Below are 16,200 nucleotides of genomic sequence, written 5' to 3'. Positions count from 1 at the left end.
GTAAAATTATAACTGGCATAGTAGCTGGAAAATTCCATTAATTCAACAAATATATATTTTTTCATTGAAAGAGTAATTAAATTAATTTAGTGCATCACAAACAATAATATCACTGTTACATTTATTTCTCTTTTCTTTATATCAAATTAAATCAGCCATAAATTAAAAGAATTATTACAGTATACATTATTTTGATTGCTATGGATTAACATCTGCACAGTATATCTTACATGAATCCATTTAAAAACTCTGAGATTAAAGTTGGTGGTGCTTCTTCACCTTCACCTCTTTGTCTTTTTCTCTCTTCTCCAAGGCATAATCAAGACTGCTTTACCAGACATGAGCAGAGAAAACAGGGAACAGTATCAAGTGGTCATCCAGGCCAAAGACATGGGAGGCCAGATGGGAGGACTATCAGGGACCACTACTGTAAACATCACGCTGACTGATGTCAACGACAATCCGCCTCGCTTCCCCCAGAGTATGGAGCATCTAATAGTTCTGTTGTTTTCCAAAGAACCTCTCTAAAATCAGCTCTTTCACTGTCAACATCTGGAATTTTTTTTCTCCCTTTTTTTAGTATAAATACTGGCCCACTTCTGTATCTGTTTATGTTGCAGCATTATTAAGGCAAGTGGGAATCTCTGCCCCCATTTTTTTATAGTAAAATATTTCTTGGAATGATAAACTTACTTCTCGTTCTTACTCTGCTTACAGGAATGTGAGCTGTAACAATAACTTAGGCTAACTTCAGGGACTTGAAAACCTTTAGACAAATTTAATTACAAAATCTAGGGTTCAGTTTTTGGAGGCACTTGTAGTTCCATATGTTTAGGCAAGAAAAATAAATCAGCAAATTTTCTAACGTACCGCCTTGCCCAGGCAGAGTTGATCAGGTGGTATGCTTTGTTGCAAGTCTAAGCATTTGGTTCAGGTACTTGTAATTTGTGTTCAGCTCTTGATTTGAATGACTTTGATAATCTAGAACAGTTTGACACATGTAAGTTTTTTTAAAGTACTTCTGTAGAATAAAACATGGCAAATGACAGAAAGCTGTACAATACAGAAAGCTTCACAGATACTACAGATCCTTTCATCCTAGGCTACAGCTTTAAATCCAATCCCAAATTGTTATAATCAGCATCTGATAAGAGTTTGATAGGCTGCAGAGAGAAGAAATTTACAGCCTCAGTTCAGTGCTTGGTGGAAAAATGTCCACATTGTAAAATTTGAATTGCTTGTAGGCACTGATTGGGGACCTAACTGGCTCTTTTTGCAGATTCGCCAAGGACTGAACAAACAGAGCTGATTTAGAAAATGCTCTCCTGGACTTGAAGAAACTTAAAAAGCACTTCAGTACTATAGCAATAAGTACACTCAGAATAGTATAAACAGGTCAATCTAAAACAGATTTTTAAAAGTATTAGAAAACTCGGACAGTGTGGGAGAAAGGATTCTTGAAAATATGTATCATCCTCTTTTATCTCTATTCATGATAGCAGATAGCTTTTTAAAAAGAGAGTGGAGAGGAAGTACTGCAGTCCTCTTAAAGAAAATATGATTTCACATTCAGAGTTTACTTGCTGAGTATCACCTTCATATGGCAAACTCAAACAGAAATTTTTAACCAGCCTTCCTGTTTGACTTCAGGACGGGATACTGCTTAAACATGTATAGCATAATATATCCCATAATATTTCAGCAAATATGAGTTCTTGAACCTAAATTAGAGAGCAGTGTAGCACATTGCCTTGTAAGCATTGTTGCTGAATTAAATTAAATTAAAATAAAATAAATGTTAAAAATATAATGAAGAATGCATAGAACTGCAAAATATCTTAGGGTTATCAGTCTCCTTAGCCTTTGTTCCTTATGATGCTATTCTTTCAAGATTAGCTGAAGCCTGGAGTCTATGGAAGTTCTTCTGATTATTTCAATAAGCTTTGGTCTTGGTACTTAATTATTGAGAAAATTACATAATTTGACGCCTCATATGATATTCTCTGTAGCTTTCTACTTTGAACATCACTGAAACACATTGGATAGGCTATAGAAGACCTGCTGTGGGATCTATTCAATGGTGCCATTTTTGGTTTGCTGATTGTCCTTCCCTTTCATTTTCTTTGTCCTCAGCAGGGTGGTTTTCAACACTCTGTAGAAAATAAAACATAGAGAAATACCTGGAGATTTTGATGTCTTCTTAGATAGTTATAAAGAGGGGCATACCTTCAAAGAACTATCCAGTTCTGGAAGCCTGCTCCTTCCAAAAACAGTTATCTTTCATTTTCTCTCATGAGAGGCAACAATATGTGAAAATGTTTTCCAAAGCAGAGGGTGAATTGCAAATGGAAGCAACAGGAGTTAATGTCAAGGAACTGCAGAACTAAAGATTGATTTCTTAGAGGGACAGAAGAAAGGAAAATGGCAGAGTGCACTGTGGAGTACTGGTTATACAAACTGCATTAAGAAGGAACAGATTTTCTGGTTAATTTGTTTCCTGAAAGGAATCCTAGACAGTTAAAAGACATAGGCCTAAACTGAGTTTAAAAGGCACCATAATGAAGATCTCACATGTTTTTAATTCAATTGTATTCTAAATCAAATTAGACATCTTGCATGCCGAAAATGTGTAGCACTCACATAGCACCACAAAAATAAGGAATGCTTGAAGATGCGAAAGCTCTCAAGGGGCTATTTACTTTAAAAAAAGTCGTAAGTAGCATGATTATATCTGTACTTAGAGTATTTCTGGCTCACCTGTCAAACTCTTGAATTTGAGCAAGCTGTCAAATTTATGGTTAGCTGCCAGGAATCCTAATTTTCATCCCATTTTCAGCCTGGTTTAAGGTGATAACATGCATTTTAGTCTGTGTGGACTGCAGCCAAACAGTTTACTGCTGATTTTTCTCTTACCACCTTGAACCCGTAACAGCAAATACAGTTTAGCATCAACCATTAGCTTCCGTTTTGTTACACATGTATATAAATAAAAGGTATTTGCAGTGACAGTCTTTTGTGCTTAGTCTAGACAACTGAGGACAGAAATTCATTCAGCACTCGGTTGTTTGGTATAGTCCTTGTACTTAAAAGGAATCTTCAGGATCCTTTCAGTGTTTTAAAAGAAGCAAAGGACATGCAAATGTATAAAACAGGCTAGTTGCAAGAAAGATATTTGACTGTACAGGTCAATACAATTTATACAGGTTCTTTTCGGATTCTTCAAATAAGGATTGTGCATTTTATCAGGTGCTAGTCTGATCAGGTCCAGACTCTTAAGGTATTATTCAAATGCTACCACTTCACTTAGTAAATTAATATTAATTTACATGAGAAAACAGATCAAAAGAAACATCAGATTCTGGAATGTCACATGTAAAACATTGCATACACCAGATTTTTTTTTTACATTTTCTTGGTAGCAAATAACAGAAAATAGAGATTTAGAAACATTTATGCCTCGTTAGTGACAAAAGGTCTTCTTTGTCTCGTCCTGACTGTTCAAGAAAACCATCTGATTAATACTTTTTCTGCAACAGCATATCTTGTTAATTAGGTTTTTAACGCAAATGTTGTCAGATAATACATATAAACTCACTTTTCATATACATAGGCAAGATCAAAGTGTCTATGTAGTCGAATTCTTTCTAGCAAACCCTGATTATAAAAACATTAAAGGAAAACAATTGAAAAAGCACAAAAAGTATGTGTAGAGTAAATTAAAGAAAATCTGAATGTATCTGCATTTCAATTAACTGTAGCAATTAACATGAACATGTTTCCAAATCCTTTTTACCATGACTCTTTAGTACATATTACTAATAACAGATGAATGAATTGCTTTCACACAGAACACCTACAGATCTTGAATATATTTTTCAAAAGAATAAAAAATAAGCCTATTCTATTTTAGTCTCTTTCCAAAATCAACACTGGTTTTTACCACTCCTGTGCCTTGAGAAAACAAAAGAAATTCCCCTACTGCTTCAAAATGTATCTGGGAACTTTTCTAGAAAACTGAGAGAAAAAATATATATATAGTTAAATAATCAAGGTTAGAACTTGTGCCTTATTGTCGAGCTTCTCTGTTGCTTATAGCTGAAAAAAAAAAAAGAAAAGAAAAAAAGCATTAAAAGCACAGTAGTAATGACTTTGAAGAAGCAGTTGAAATTTTTGTGAGTTTGTCAATCAATCCCAAACCCTGTTTTAAAGTTTAGTATGATGATGAACAGCGTATTTCTTAAAGTGTTTCAACCTTCAGATTACTTAAAAAATCCAGGTAAAATTGAAGATGTTTATTATTCAGAAGAACGAAGCATCTCAAAATACTAAATTGATTTCACTCTTCCAGGCACCTACCAGTTCAGCTTTCCAGAGTCTGCACCGCCTGGGACTCCTCTTGGCAGAATTAAAGCCAATGACCCTGATGTGGGTGAAAATGCAGAGATTGAGTATAGCATTTCCAGTGGGGATGGATCAGACATGTTTGATATCGTCACTGACAAGGACACACAGGAAGGGATTATAACTGTCAAAAAGGTTTATTTTTTCTTCCTCTGTTTTATATGTACTTAGCTCTCCACGTGTTACAGTTATTCTTCTTTTTCCAGGGAAGGGAAGGGTAGATCTCACAAGGGGTCAGGCTGCCAAGGAGTTGTTGTATTAGTTTTGTTCTTCTCTTTCTTTGGCAGGTATCTGTTATTTTCAAGTCTCGAGGGAAATTTACTGGCATGTCACTTCACATAAAGCAATATTTCAGTAGTTGCTGTCTCTTCAATATATATACTCTCACACACACTACTTTTGAATTAGGGCTGTGAAAACCTGGAGGGGTTCGGTTCACAGTGGGGTTTGTCAGGAGAATGCTGCAGTAAGGTTTACAAGGGTTGGAGGCTCACTTGAAGTTTGATGAGTTTACATCTCCAAGGCTAAACTGTCCCTCTTTAATCTGTTCAACAGTCAGGTATCTTCGGTACCTAAATTCTGTCTTTGTTTAAGTCCAATCTAGCTGAAACTTAAATTGTTACAGATTATGTCAATGGAAGTCCAAAGAGCAAAGACATGGGCAGAAATTTGATTGAAAATACCCTGTCTGACAGATTCAGTGGTTGCATTTTAGCATTCAGACTGTCAAACTCAGAACACTATTTTTTATTCTATCCTTACAGAACATATCAGTAACACTTAATTGATATATACATATATAAAAAATATAGATCTCTACACATATATTTGCAAACTTATGTATATTTATGTAGGTGCATGCATGCATATGTGTGCACATATGAATGTATATATGCATATATGGATATACTTATTATAAATGTCACATAGATTGGAAACCAGACTTCACTGTTTTTCTTCTCACTGGAATATGGAGGCAAGGGACAGGTCGGGGTTGCTTCTGCTGCAAGATAGGCAAGGGTAAAAGGTAATGGGGGAGGAATAAGGAAAAACAAAATACGACAGAGAGCATTTAGAGCTGGGGTAATTGTTCTTGTTCCCACAAACAAGATGAGATAAATAAGACCTTTAGCAATTCCTACTTGTGGATTGAGTCCAATTTCCCTGCTTCTTTCTCTCTTTCTATTTTTCCATAGACTGAACCCTCCTGGTTTTCCAGGAATCTGAACAAATAGTAGGCAGAGGGATCATAGTTGTCCTATTGCCCTATAATACTCCCTGTTTTTCTTATTCCTAGAATAAGCCCTAATATACTCCATCTTCTCGAAGATACATTAAATTTTAGATTAATCTTAACATTTATAGATAATTAGCGCCTACACTTCTAATTCAGCATTATCTTGTAAAGTGACACAATTTTCTTTGTAATTGTTATTTGCTCCCCAGCGTTTGGATTTTGAAAACAAGATGTTATACACCTTAAGAGTGGAAGCAACAAACACTCATCCTGATCCTCGTTTTCTTCAGCTGGGGCCATTCAAAGACACAGCTTTGGTCAAAATTTCTGTGGAAGACATAGATGAACCTCCAGTGTTCAGCAGACCCTGGTATTTAATAGAGGTAGACGAAGATGCCAAGGAAGGAAGCATTATTGGGCAGGTTGTAGCCCAAGATCCGGATATAACAAAGAATGCAGTAAAGTAAGACATTACACAATATATAATGCTTTAGATGTGGGACAGGTCTCATGCACAAAGTGTCATAAGAGTGCAATGTAATAGATGACATTTGATTCATGAAGCCCATAAGGGCTACTGAAAGTGTCAAGCACAGAAATTTCTTCGGGAGCTTGTGAAGACAAACACAGTTAACTGTGCAGGGTATGCTTCTGAAGGACAGCCTATGGGCACCAGGTAAACAGGACGGAGAAGCCAGCATTTGACTGGCATCGTATTCTAGTACTTTCACCAAACTCTTTGTAAGATTATGCTTTTATATTATGTTTCCAACAGCAAATTTATGTAAAATACTCAACATTGTGTATTTCTACACTTTCTGCTGGTTGATGGCGGTCAGCCTTCTGTACCTTTGTAATCTCCTAAACACAGCACCATCTACCATGTTCCATAGCTTAAGTATTTAATGATCACATTATGTTAAATAAGAAATGATTGTGAAAAACTCACAACAGTTAGAGGGAAGAGTTCAGTGCTGTGAAACTTCTGTAATTGTTAGCCATCTGCTATTATTATCTGCAGTGACAGACACAGCACTGAAATTTTTGTATTTACCATGTAACTTACTAGAAAACCTGATTTCTGCATTTATGACTTATTCTGTCCTGCAGCAGTACAGTTTGGGGCAGGAGGGGTAAGAGGAGGAAGAAAATATAATCTTTTTTAACCAATCTACGTGTAAAATCTCAGTTTAAGCTGCAAACTGCTAGACTACTAATTAAAAATCAGCTGTAAAATAAGATTTTCATTGCTGGGAAATAACAAAGCAAAAGCAAGAGTCATAAAATACGATTTTTAAGAACTTTCTTCTTAAACAACAACTAGTCTAAAGATTTTACTAGTGATTTTGATGGTCGTTGTGACATTTCAGCAATATCAATTACGTTTGCAGTGTGTGTCCTTTGATGACTGAGTTTTCCAAGAAACAATTAATTTTCAAAAATATTATCTAAGGAAGTTCACTTTTAGTTGTTATTCCAGCATTCACTTTTAAGCTAAAATGTATTTTCAAATATCAGTCTAACAAACTGCCCACATAAATACTTTGGTCTTCATCCCACTCTCTAGTCTTGAAAACTGGTCTCTCAATATTTGCAACATGCTGCACTCCTCAGGTAGCTACAGGAAAGCTTAGGTTAATTGTAAAGAAAACATTCTTGACTAACCACAGTCAAAATTAGAAAAGATTCTGAGGTGGCTGTGAGCTAGACTAGAGACTGTAACAGGAGATATGATGCTCAGCTGTACTGTGTCTTTACAGATATTCTGTGGATCGACACACTGACCTTGACAGAATATTCAACATCTATTCAGGAAATGGATCCTTATTCATCTCAAAGCCACTTGACCGTGAAGAAACTCCCTGGCACAACATCACTGTCATAGCAACTGAAATCAGTAAGTTGGAGATCATTTATCTTGGAAGAACATTAGAACTGAGAAAAGACTGAAATTCTCCAGTATCTGATTTATCTAGTTTCATTAGTTTTGCCTTTATTCAGATATTATCAATAGACAGCACCTGTAAACGCACATCTGAAAGTTCAATTTACTACTTTAGGATTAACTTTGCCCATTTTTGAAAACATAATTTGGGATTCTCAGGCTCAACAAAATCATGTACAGTACACATTAGACAAGTTAATGGGTTCCCTGTGAATTCCTAGAAAATAGTTTTGTGCAGGTGGGATACACTGGCTTTATACTAAGCAAAGTCTTCAGGAAAATCCTTGGGGAAAAAAGATGTCTGTGATGGAAAATAATACTTTGTCAGAATGACCACTGTAAACAGGGAAAGAAATTATGGTTTACTTCAACTGCTTTAACTGATCATAGGAAACATCTTTATTTAAAGCGAAGACTTGAGGAAATTCTTTCTGCTCCATGTCTGAAGCAAACCCTAGCCCTAAGTCTTTCACCTGGATTCTTTACTATTTTGTTGGACCCTTCTAGATCTGGATGTCTCTTGTCTGCCTTTTCTTTCCAGCCGACTGATAACAGTCATCAGAGGGGAAACAAAGACGCTGATTTTAGGGAACAATTTTTCTCGCTTCCTTCATTCTCCATATAGATTTCCCAGGAGTCTACATGCTTAACAGTCTGGGAGTTGGGTAATATGGAGAGATGAATTATATCTCCATTTTCAGAAAGACTGATTCTTTTTCCTCATAAATGCTTTTCCATTATATCCCAAATACAATTTCCATTTTCAGTATGTGTACTGCAAAAATCATCACTAGCAATAGCTTGAAGTTGGAGGTCAAGTCTGTGAAGATCAATTGATGATAACATCTACATTTACTCAGTTTTTTTTTGTTTTGGATTTTACATTTTGGGGAGAAAGGACAATTTTCGTTGGTTGTTTTTTTTTGTGTGTGTGTGTGGTGTTATTGCTGTTAACTGACACTTGTTTAACTGCTTTACTGCTTTGCAGAAGTAAATGTTCTTGACAGCTCAGCCTCAGGAAACGGATTTTGCAATGAATCATCTACTGCACTGATGTATGGAATAGAAGTCCATAATAACTCAGTGGTTTGTTTTCAATGCAAACCGATTTAAGTATACTTTGTATTATTTCAAAATACATATACTACAATAGAATAAATTGTTTTAAGTATAAATAGAGCTTTTATGCATGTGGGATATATGTCACTAGAAAATGAAATACAATTGTTTTAATATAATCAAGATAAATGAAAATTTCTAGTATCTATTGGAAAAAATAATAAATTCAGGTCTTTCCACAGACTGTAAATCTTTGCATTGTAATTTAAATAATTTTTTTGTTTCAGATAATCCTAAACAAAGTAGCCAGATACCTGTCTTCATCCGGATTTTAGACATAAATGATCATGCACCAGAATTTGCCAAATACTATGAAACATTTGTTTGCGAAAATGCAAAAGCAGGACAGGTAAAAAAATACTTATGCTACTGAAGAACTTGTAATGAGATTATCCTGGAATATCATCATGAAAACTTCAGTGTATCTTAATTTGAACAACTGCAGACCAACACTCCTCTATTCCCTACCTTCTACAGAAACTACCAGTTGATTCAGAAGAGATTTGAGGAGATAAAAAAATGCAGGATTTTACTCTAATATAACAACATAACATATAATACAAAATTGTACTTTAAGGTGTTTTTTCATTGCTAGTATCAGAAAATATTTTTCATAAATAGTTATGCTTAATGCTACAAAATTCTTTGTGCTGTTTGATAATTCTGTTTCTTTCTGGATTTTTTTCAAAGCCTGAGTTAATGTAGCCACATCTTTAAGTACACAAAGTAGGAAAATCTTTTATTATGATTCATTAAAGAAGATGCAAAAAAATAAACTTTTACAAAAATAAGAGATAATGCAACTGTTTTCATTATAAATTAAAATTCAATTTGGAATTGAGTTGAATTTGGTCAAAGCTCATCCATATTCCTTTCTAAACTATCTATCTCAGCACTTCTGTAATAGTCTGAAAAGACAATAACAAGATTTGTAGAGAAAATACAGTGATAACTGGGAACTGAGAAAGGAGGCAGACCGACGGAACTCAGAGTGAAGATATTACAGAAATCCTTTAATATTACTTCCGCTAAAGCCCACATCTATTTATGCTAAACCCAGTCAGCCTTTCAATTTCAAATCCTGTGAAGAAAGACGTATGCTTTGCTGATTTTAAATTGTGAAAGTATTTACCAAAAAAATGGATTTAGTAGCCTATTGGCTACCTTGAGATTGTCTTTCAAGCATGGGCCTAAGTCCATGCATGATCCTCTTCTCTAGACTAATGCATTTTTGAGTGGAAGAAAAAATTGAGATAATTTTTTTTGCTAGAACAAACCTGAGTGGGTTCCTACTTTAGTCGAGAGAGGCCAGGTAAAGCCCCAAACATAGCTTAGGTCTGTCCTTCTGTCTCACTAGTTTTGTGCTGACATCATCCAACCAAAGCTGCCTAACTTCACAGAAAGTATGTGGAAAGGATCAGAACATAACATCATTTGTTCTTCCATAGAGTGCAGTGACCATACATCACTCAAAGGCTTTACAGGGCTGGGGGATATGGACACCCATCGGGAAGTGTGCTCATGTTTTACCTTGGTCACTGCCCAATGTTGTGTTTAACACAGCCACAGGGGCTGCAGTGACAGCAGCATAGATGATACCTGAGTTGAGTGTAGAATTTCAGGTCCTACAGAACTCTAGACAGAGTAGAGATGTCTAGATAGAGACATACAATTTACCAGCTGCAATTCAAATGGTGTTTTATGAATGGTTTAACAAATGAAAAGAAATTAAAATAAAAAAACAGAGACCAAAAAAGGTAGAAAAAGAGGATACAGGAATTTCTGGAGTTTGCATTAATTTCTGCTTATTTTTCATTCATTGCATCTAATACTGGAATTTAGGTGAGTGGAGAAGGAAGACAGAGGACACTTTGAATTAAATCACTTGGCTTTGAATAGGTACTTGACCATTATTTTAATACTTTTCAAGAAAGTCTTACTATTTTTGATGGAAATGACACAAATACAGTAATATGCATATCAAAGGCAGTCATGAATTAAATTAAAACAGTGGAAGGAATGAACAAGGAGCACCTTTCAAAACAACTGAGTTTTATGATCAGAACATTTGGTCTTAACCAGTGACATAAATTGTCACATAAGAATACAGTTCAGGCCTTATACAATGAGTGAAAATTCCCTAAACTTCTGTCTGTTGTACCCTTATAGTTTTGTTTTATGATTTATAAGCTGTTTTTCCAGGTAGAATACTGTCCTGGTTTTGGACAAATACATTCAAGTAATTCTTGCCATTAATTTCAAACAGCTAGCATATGACCTAAATTCTGTCTGTACAAGAAACACAAGGTGAAGTTGCGACAAATAAACCTTTAAATCTCAGTACAATGTCTGATAGCAAAATGACTCATGTATTTTATTTGCATAACACAATGAAAGGTTCCGAAGCATATAAATGAAGATTTCATTGAAATTAAACATGTGGAATTTTATCAACTAGCAAACACAGGTTTTGTCATATATTTGAACCAAATTTGATCCAGGCATACTGCTTGTCAGTTTCCTTAACCCACTTTCCATACTTGATGAAATATCCATTAATGTATAAAATTTCATTTACCTTTCTGGTAAATTCTGTGTTTTCCTAACAACAGAGATGACAGAGTCCCATTAGATAGGGGTACTATTATTCAGACCTGCCTTCCATTTGGCGTACCAATGTAAAGCCAGGAATTACCTTCTCTACTTGGAAAAATCCACAAAATGCTAAAAAGATAGCGTGCATCGAGTGTAGCTGAAGAATAATGAGAGATCCAGACTGTTCTTTAATTTGTTAACAAATGGGTTCATCAAGAAAGGCACCTGAGTTCATATCTGGACATTTACATATATTTGACTTAGTATTTCAGAGACCATACTATCTTCAGTACATGAGACTACTTTTATTTTGGCGCCTGCAAATAACAACGAATATATGTATACAGGCTTGAATATTTTGGTCAAGGATGCTAAGTTCTAGATAGCCTGTATTGCTTATGTTTAGCTGTCCCCCTAGAATACAATAAAGATATAGAATTTTGTTGTGTTCATTTACTACTACTACACCTTATTTTAGAGATCACCTAAAGTGGCTGCCTGATTAAAATCATTATTGCTTCCTGACACGTCATAGTAGTGCTTCTACATCTGGTGCCCATAGCAGGAAAGCCAGACTGAGAAGATAAATATATTTAGTTAATTTTTCTTTTTTTTTTTAATTGGACCCAGATATTAATAACACTGATCTCTAAATCTCAGTTGCTTCAGGAATTAGTCAGAATGATCAAATATTGCTCTCTGTCGCCAAGTGAAATTACTCATTCTCAACATCAGCAGATATTTGAGGCTCCATTCATTGTGTTTTTTTCACATAGCCTTAGGAGGGTCAGAGGGAAGAAAATCTTATAGTCTCTCCTCCTCCCCTGCCATTCTTTTGTCTCCCAAAAACAATGGTATGACTGGGGAGAAACATTATCACTAGAGGTGCATAAACAGCTATGTTCATTAGGCTGGAACATATTTGTCACCATGCGAGTCCTGTTCCACTGGTTAATACAGAGGATAAAGAAAAGTATGATGCAGCCTTCCTCTTGTACAATTTAGAAAGCCTTAATCCTTTGATGGTGTGCTAGAGCCCCAGGGACTGTTGTGGGGACGACTCTGGTACAAGATCTCTCATGGCCTTGTCACGGGAATTAATTGGGTCTTTTTATCTGAATTAGAGGATGAGTCTTCTCCATGGAAACCGGAAAGATTTACTTGAAAAGGAGACTGATTTAACTGCACAATTTGCTAGTAACTGTTTAGCTAATTTCAACACTCATCAATAATAACACTCAAGAAAATAACCTGGGTCACTTTTTTTCAACTGATGCTATATTCTTTCCTGCCTTTCAGGAGCTCTCAGACACCAGAAGAGAGAAAGAGCTTCTTTCCTCTTTCAGAAAGCTGGCAGATATTTTTTTCATTAGTCTCCATACCCCCCCTTCCTTTTTCAGATGGAGCATACAGAGATCACATTTTTCATGTGGCCATTGACAATTAACATTCATGAGTTGTTTATATGATGTAGCTACCTTCTCCAGATAGACACTTATTGGTGTGATTTAGTGAGAAATCTATCCTAATAGTCTGTCTCTTCTGAGGCAAGAATTAGAATTCAAGGGAAAATTTTCCACCTTCTGATAAACATTCAGTCCTGCTTTAAGACTGCCAACATATTTGTGGAACAGAGCCAAAACTTGAAAACCAAACTGTTTCACATTACCAAACATGAACCTTTGCTAAGTGGCGGGCATTTTAGAATATTTCTGAAGTCATAAAGCATCAAGATCAAAGGTCTATTCAAGCTTACACACATGTGATGGGGGCTGCTTTCTGCAGCTAGCTGAACATGTGTGATCATTCAAGGCACAAAATGTCAAGATGGGTATTCACTGACATCTGGACAGATTTTGAAACACTTCTGTGTGGGGACACTTAAACTATATTATTACTTCACTCCTAGAGAGAATGTAGCCACTTTAAAATCTACAAAAATCTTCATCCCATCCACTTACACTGTGCTGTATTTTTAATACATTCAAGATTAGGTAGTGATTGGCCCTACCAGATCATACAGGTAGGAAAATGGGCAAGAGAAAGAAAGAACAGGAGAAACACAAAGTTGTTCTTCCAACATTCCCCCACAGCATCTGCACACTACTACGTTCTGATGATTGTCAAAAGCATAGCCTCTCTCACAATATGTTTTTTCATAATTTATTGCAGGCAAAGCGACAAGATCATTCCAGATTCTTTGAGAAGCATTTGTAGCAAAAAACAAGCTTAATAAATTTCAAGAATAACAAAGCCAGTGCTCCAAGATCCAGGATTTGTTCTGTTCTCTCCTGTAGTACTTCTGAAAAAAGTGTCAGACAAAATCAAACAGCAATATGTCCCAAACATTTCTTTCTCAAGTGCCTACTGATGTTTTAAAGTCTTATCTCTGAAGCAGCTGAAAGTAGATAAATGACGTGAGAAATTTCTCTGTTGTACAACACCCAGGTTTAACTAAGATCATAATATAACAAGAATGAAAGCCAAAATGATTCAAGTGGACTGAAGACCTGCTCCTCTGCATATCTATAATCCCATACAACAGACAACAAAATTAAACAGCAGTTACTGTATCTCTAGTTTAACAAAGTCTGTCTCCTGTGGTCTTACTTTTCTGAGACTGGAAGTACAAATTCCATGCTACATGACAATTACATAAAAATTGTATGTAAATTCTTCTTCAGAAAAGAAGAATTTAAAACTTCAGAAAGGTACTGTCTACTACCGTAGACCATCTTTAAATTCCTGTGATAGTGGCATTATTTTTCACTGTCTTATTTACAGTGAATTTTAAAAGAAGGAATTTTGCAACAAAGATTTAAAAATACAATGGCAACCACAAAAGTGCTGCTGTTTTTATAAGAAGCGGAAATTCTAATTTTCTAAAATTTTGTTTTATTAGCAGAAATTTTTAAGCTGAAAATATATTGCATGTGTCCAGACATGAACCTCATCTTGTTCAGCTTTTTTCAATGAACCTTTCACAAATCTGTTCGCAACATGGTGCTGCAGTTTTGAAGTGTGTACCCTGGAGCCAGTGTGTAACTGTAATTTATTTGCATGACATGCCCAGCCAGCACAGGCTGAAAAGCCCATCTAAGAAGTGGCTAGCTGGTGCTGAACTCTATACTGTTAAAGATGCACTAGTAGCTTAATATTGTTTTAATGGTTCCTAAACTCCTTTTAGAGGTAGAACCAAGGCTGAGCCCATGACTAAAGTCTTCTACTTGTGCAGCTGTCTGTGTCCAAAAATGCAGCCTCAAGAACAGTAAGAGCATACTTGGAAGTGCACAGGGCCCCTTGTTATTGTAGAATTCCCCCACCTAGCTTTTACTCACTTTCTGTCCTTAAAACAGCTTGAAGAACACTGACGAGCAGGCTACGTCTAGGGATGAACTAAGTATACGTAAGGAATCTGTTACTAGGCAATCTATTCATCCACAATCATTTTTTCAGAGGTGAGTATGAATAGCTATAAAATAACCTGAACATCAGTTATAATCATAATTTCGATTGTGGTGTGAGTCATGGCCTTAAAAACACGATATCCAGAAGGAAAAATACCCACAAAGCAGTATTCTAATCGAATCATTCCCACATATAGAAAAATTATGCCAACGGGAAATAGGCCCAAAACCTTTAACAGAATCTCAGGCTTCATCATGAAAGAAATTCTTCAATAAATCTTTCCAATGGTAACAATTGCTCATTTATAACTCACCTGAAATTGTCAAGCTGCTACAACCACTTTGTGCTGAGTGTGAAAGAGAAAACTTTATGTGAATGCCCAAGCTTAAATTTTCAGTACCCTCAAAGACAAATGACCCCTAAAAACTTGAATTTACCTAATAAGATGCACTCAATAGTATGAGACTGTTTCTTTAAACACACAGAAAGGCACATGCAAACGCACACAAAACCCTCAAACCAATAACAATAATGCTGAATTTTCCATATTGTGCTCCTTTGCATGGGAAACTATGGAAGAAAGAATGCTTTTTATCTTCTCTAATCCTGATATGCTTGAAACATATATGAGTAAAAGTCATTTTCTTGAAATAAATCTTCCCTCATAGATCTTACAGTGTCAGAGATCTTTCTCTGAACTCCTGGTGAAGAGTGATCATAACTTAATGCCCATAACTGCTTCAGAATGGAAGAATACATTTCCAACATGAAATTACAAAATGTACAGGAAAGACTACTAAATTTTTTCATGTAATTGTGATACTTAAAAATAGCCACATCTCTTTCATTTCTGCAGTGATTATAATGAACATCTTTGTCTTTTATTTACAGCTGTGTAACTGAAAAAAACCCTTAATTAGACAACATTTTTTATTTCCTTTCATGTAATCATCATTTGGAAAAATTCACCTGCAATCATCCTTTCTATTTGTTCTTTTATTCTCCCATCTTTCCTGGTGGAAGACCTGCTGATTCTCAATTTATGCAGCCACTAGTTAGAGCAGGTAATAAGTTTTAGGTTTTTTCCCATCTTCAGCCTTACCCTCAACACTAATTTTTCAATGTAATTAGGTTCCTCTATGCCTGGCACAATTGTCCTCCTCCATGTGATTTGCACATGAAGGGAACCAAATCCAGATCCTACAAACATCCTACTGATTACATCTCAAAAAACCGCAAGATACTCAAGAGCAATTTCTGGTAGCTATTTTGTCAGGATATTTTCTCCTTCAGCTTTTCAGTATGTAATTGCGCAAATATTATCACTTATTCTAATTGTCTTCTCTATGGTACTTGAACACTTTTTCTGTCTTTTCAAACTTATAAAATAAGAGAGGAAAAGTTTCTCATTTCAGTTTTGTATTTTAGTCCTATTAGAAGGATTTTTCTTTTTGTAGGAACATTACCCTTTTGCATCAAAAATTGCAAAACTAAA

At 35.5% G+C, this 16,200-nt stretch overlaps 1 protein-coding gene across 2 annotated transcripts in view; it reads left to right on the top strand.

The window, feature by feature from the left end:
* The window catches only part of CDH9 (cadherin 9), a 99,935-nt gene that overhangs the window by 77,152 nt on the left and 6,583 nt on the right, over positions 1-16,200 (top strand). For both annotated transcript variants that reach the window (XM_009938092.2, XM_075417138.1), the window contains 5 exons: positions 314-481; positions 4,349-4,536; positions 5,848-6,101; positions 7,399-7,535; positions 8,930-9,051. In XM_009938092.2, coding sequence (XP_009936394.2) covers positions 314-481; positions 4,349-4,536; positions 5,848-6,101; positions 7,399-7,535; positions 8,930-9,051 — 869 coding nt within the window. The remainder of the gene's footprint in view (positions 1-313; positions 482-4,348; positions 4,537-5,847; positions 6,102-7,398; positions 7,536-8,929; positions 9,052-16,200) is intronic.

This window comes from Opisthocomus hoazin, chromosome 3 (assembly GCF_030867145.1).
Source record: "Opisthocomus hoazin isolate bOpiHoa1 chromosome 3, bOpiHoa1.hap1, whole genome shotgun sequence".
Lineage (NCBI taxonomy): Eukaryota > Metazoa > Chordata > Aves > Opisthocomiformes > Opisthocomidae > Opisthocomus > Opisthocomus hoazin.
This window is presented reverse-complemented; position numbering and strand designations above follow the sequence as displayed.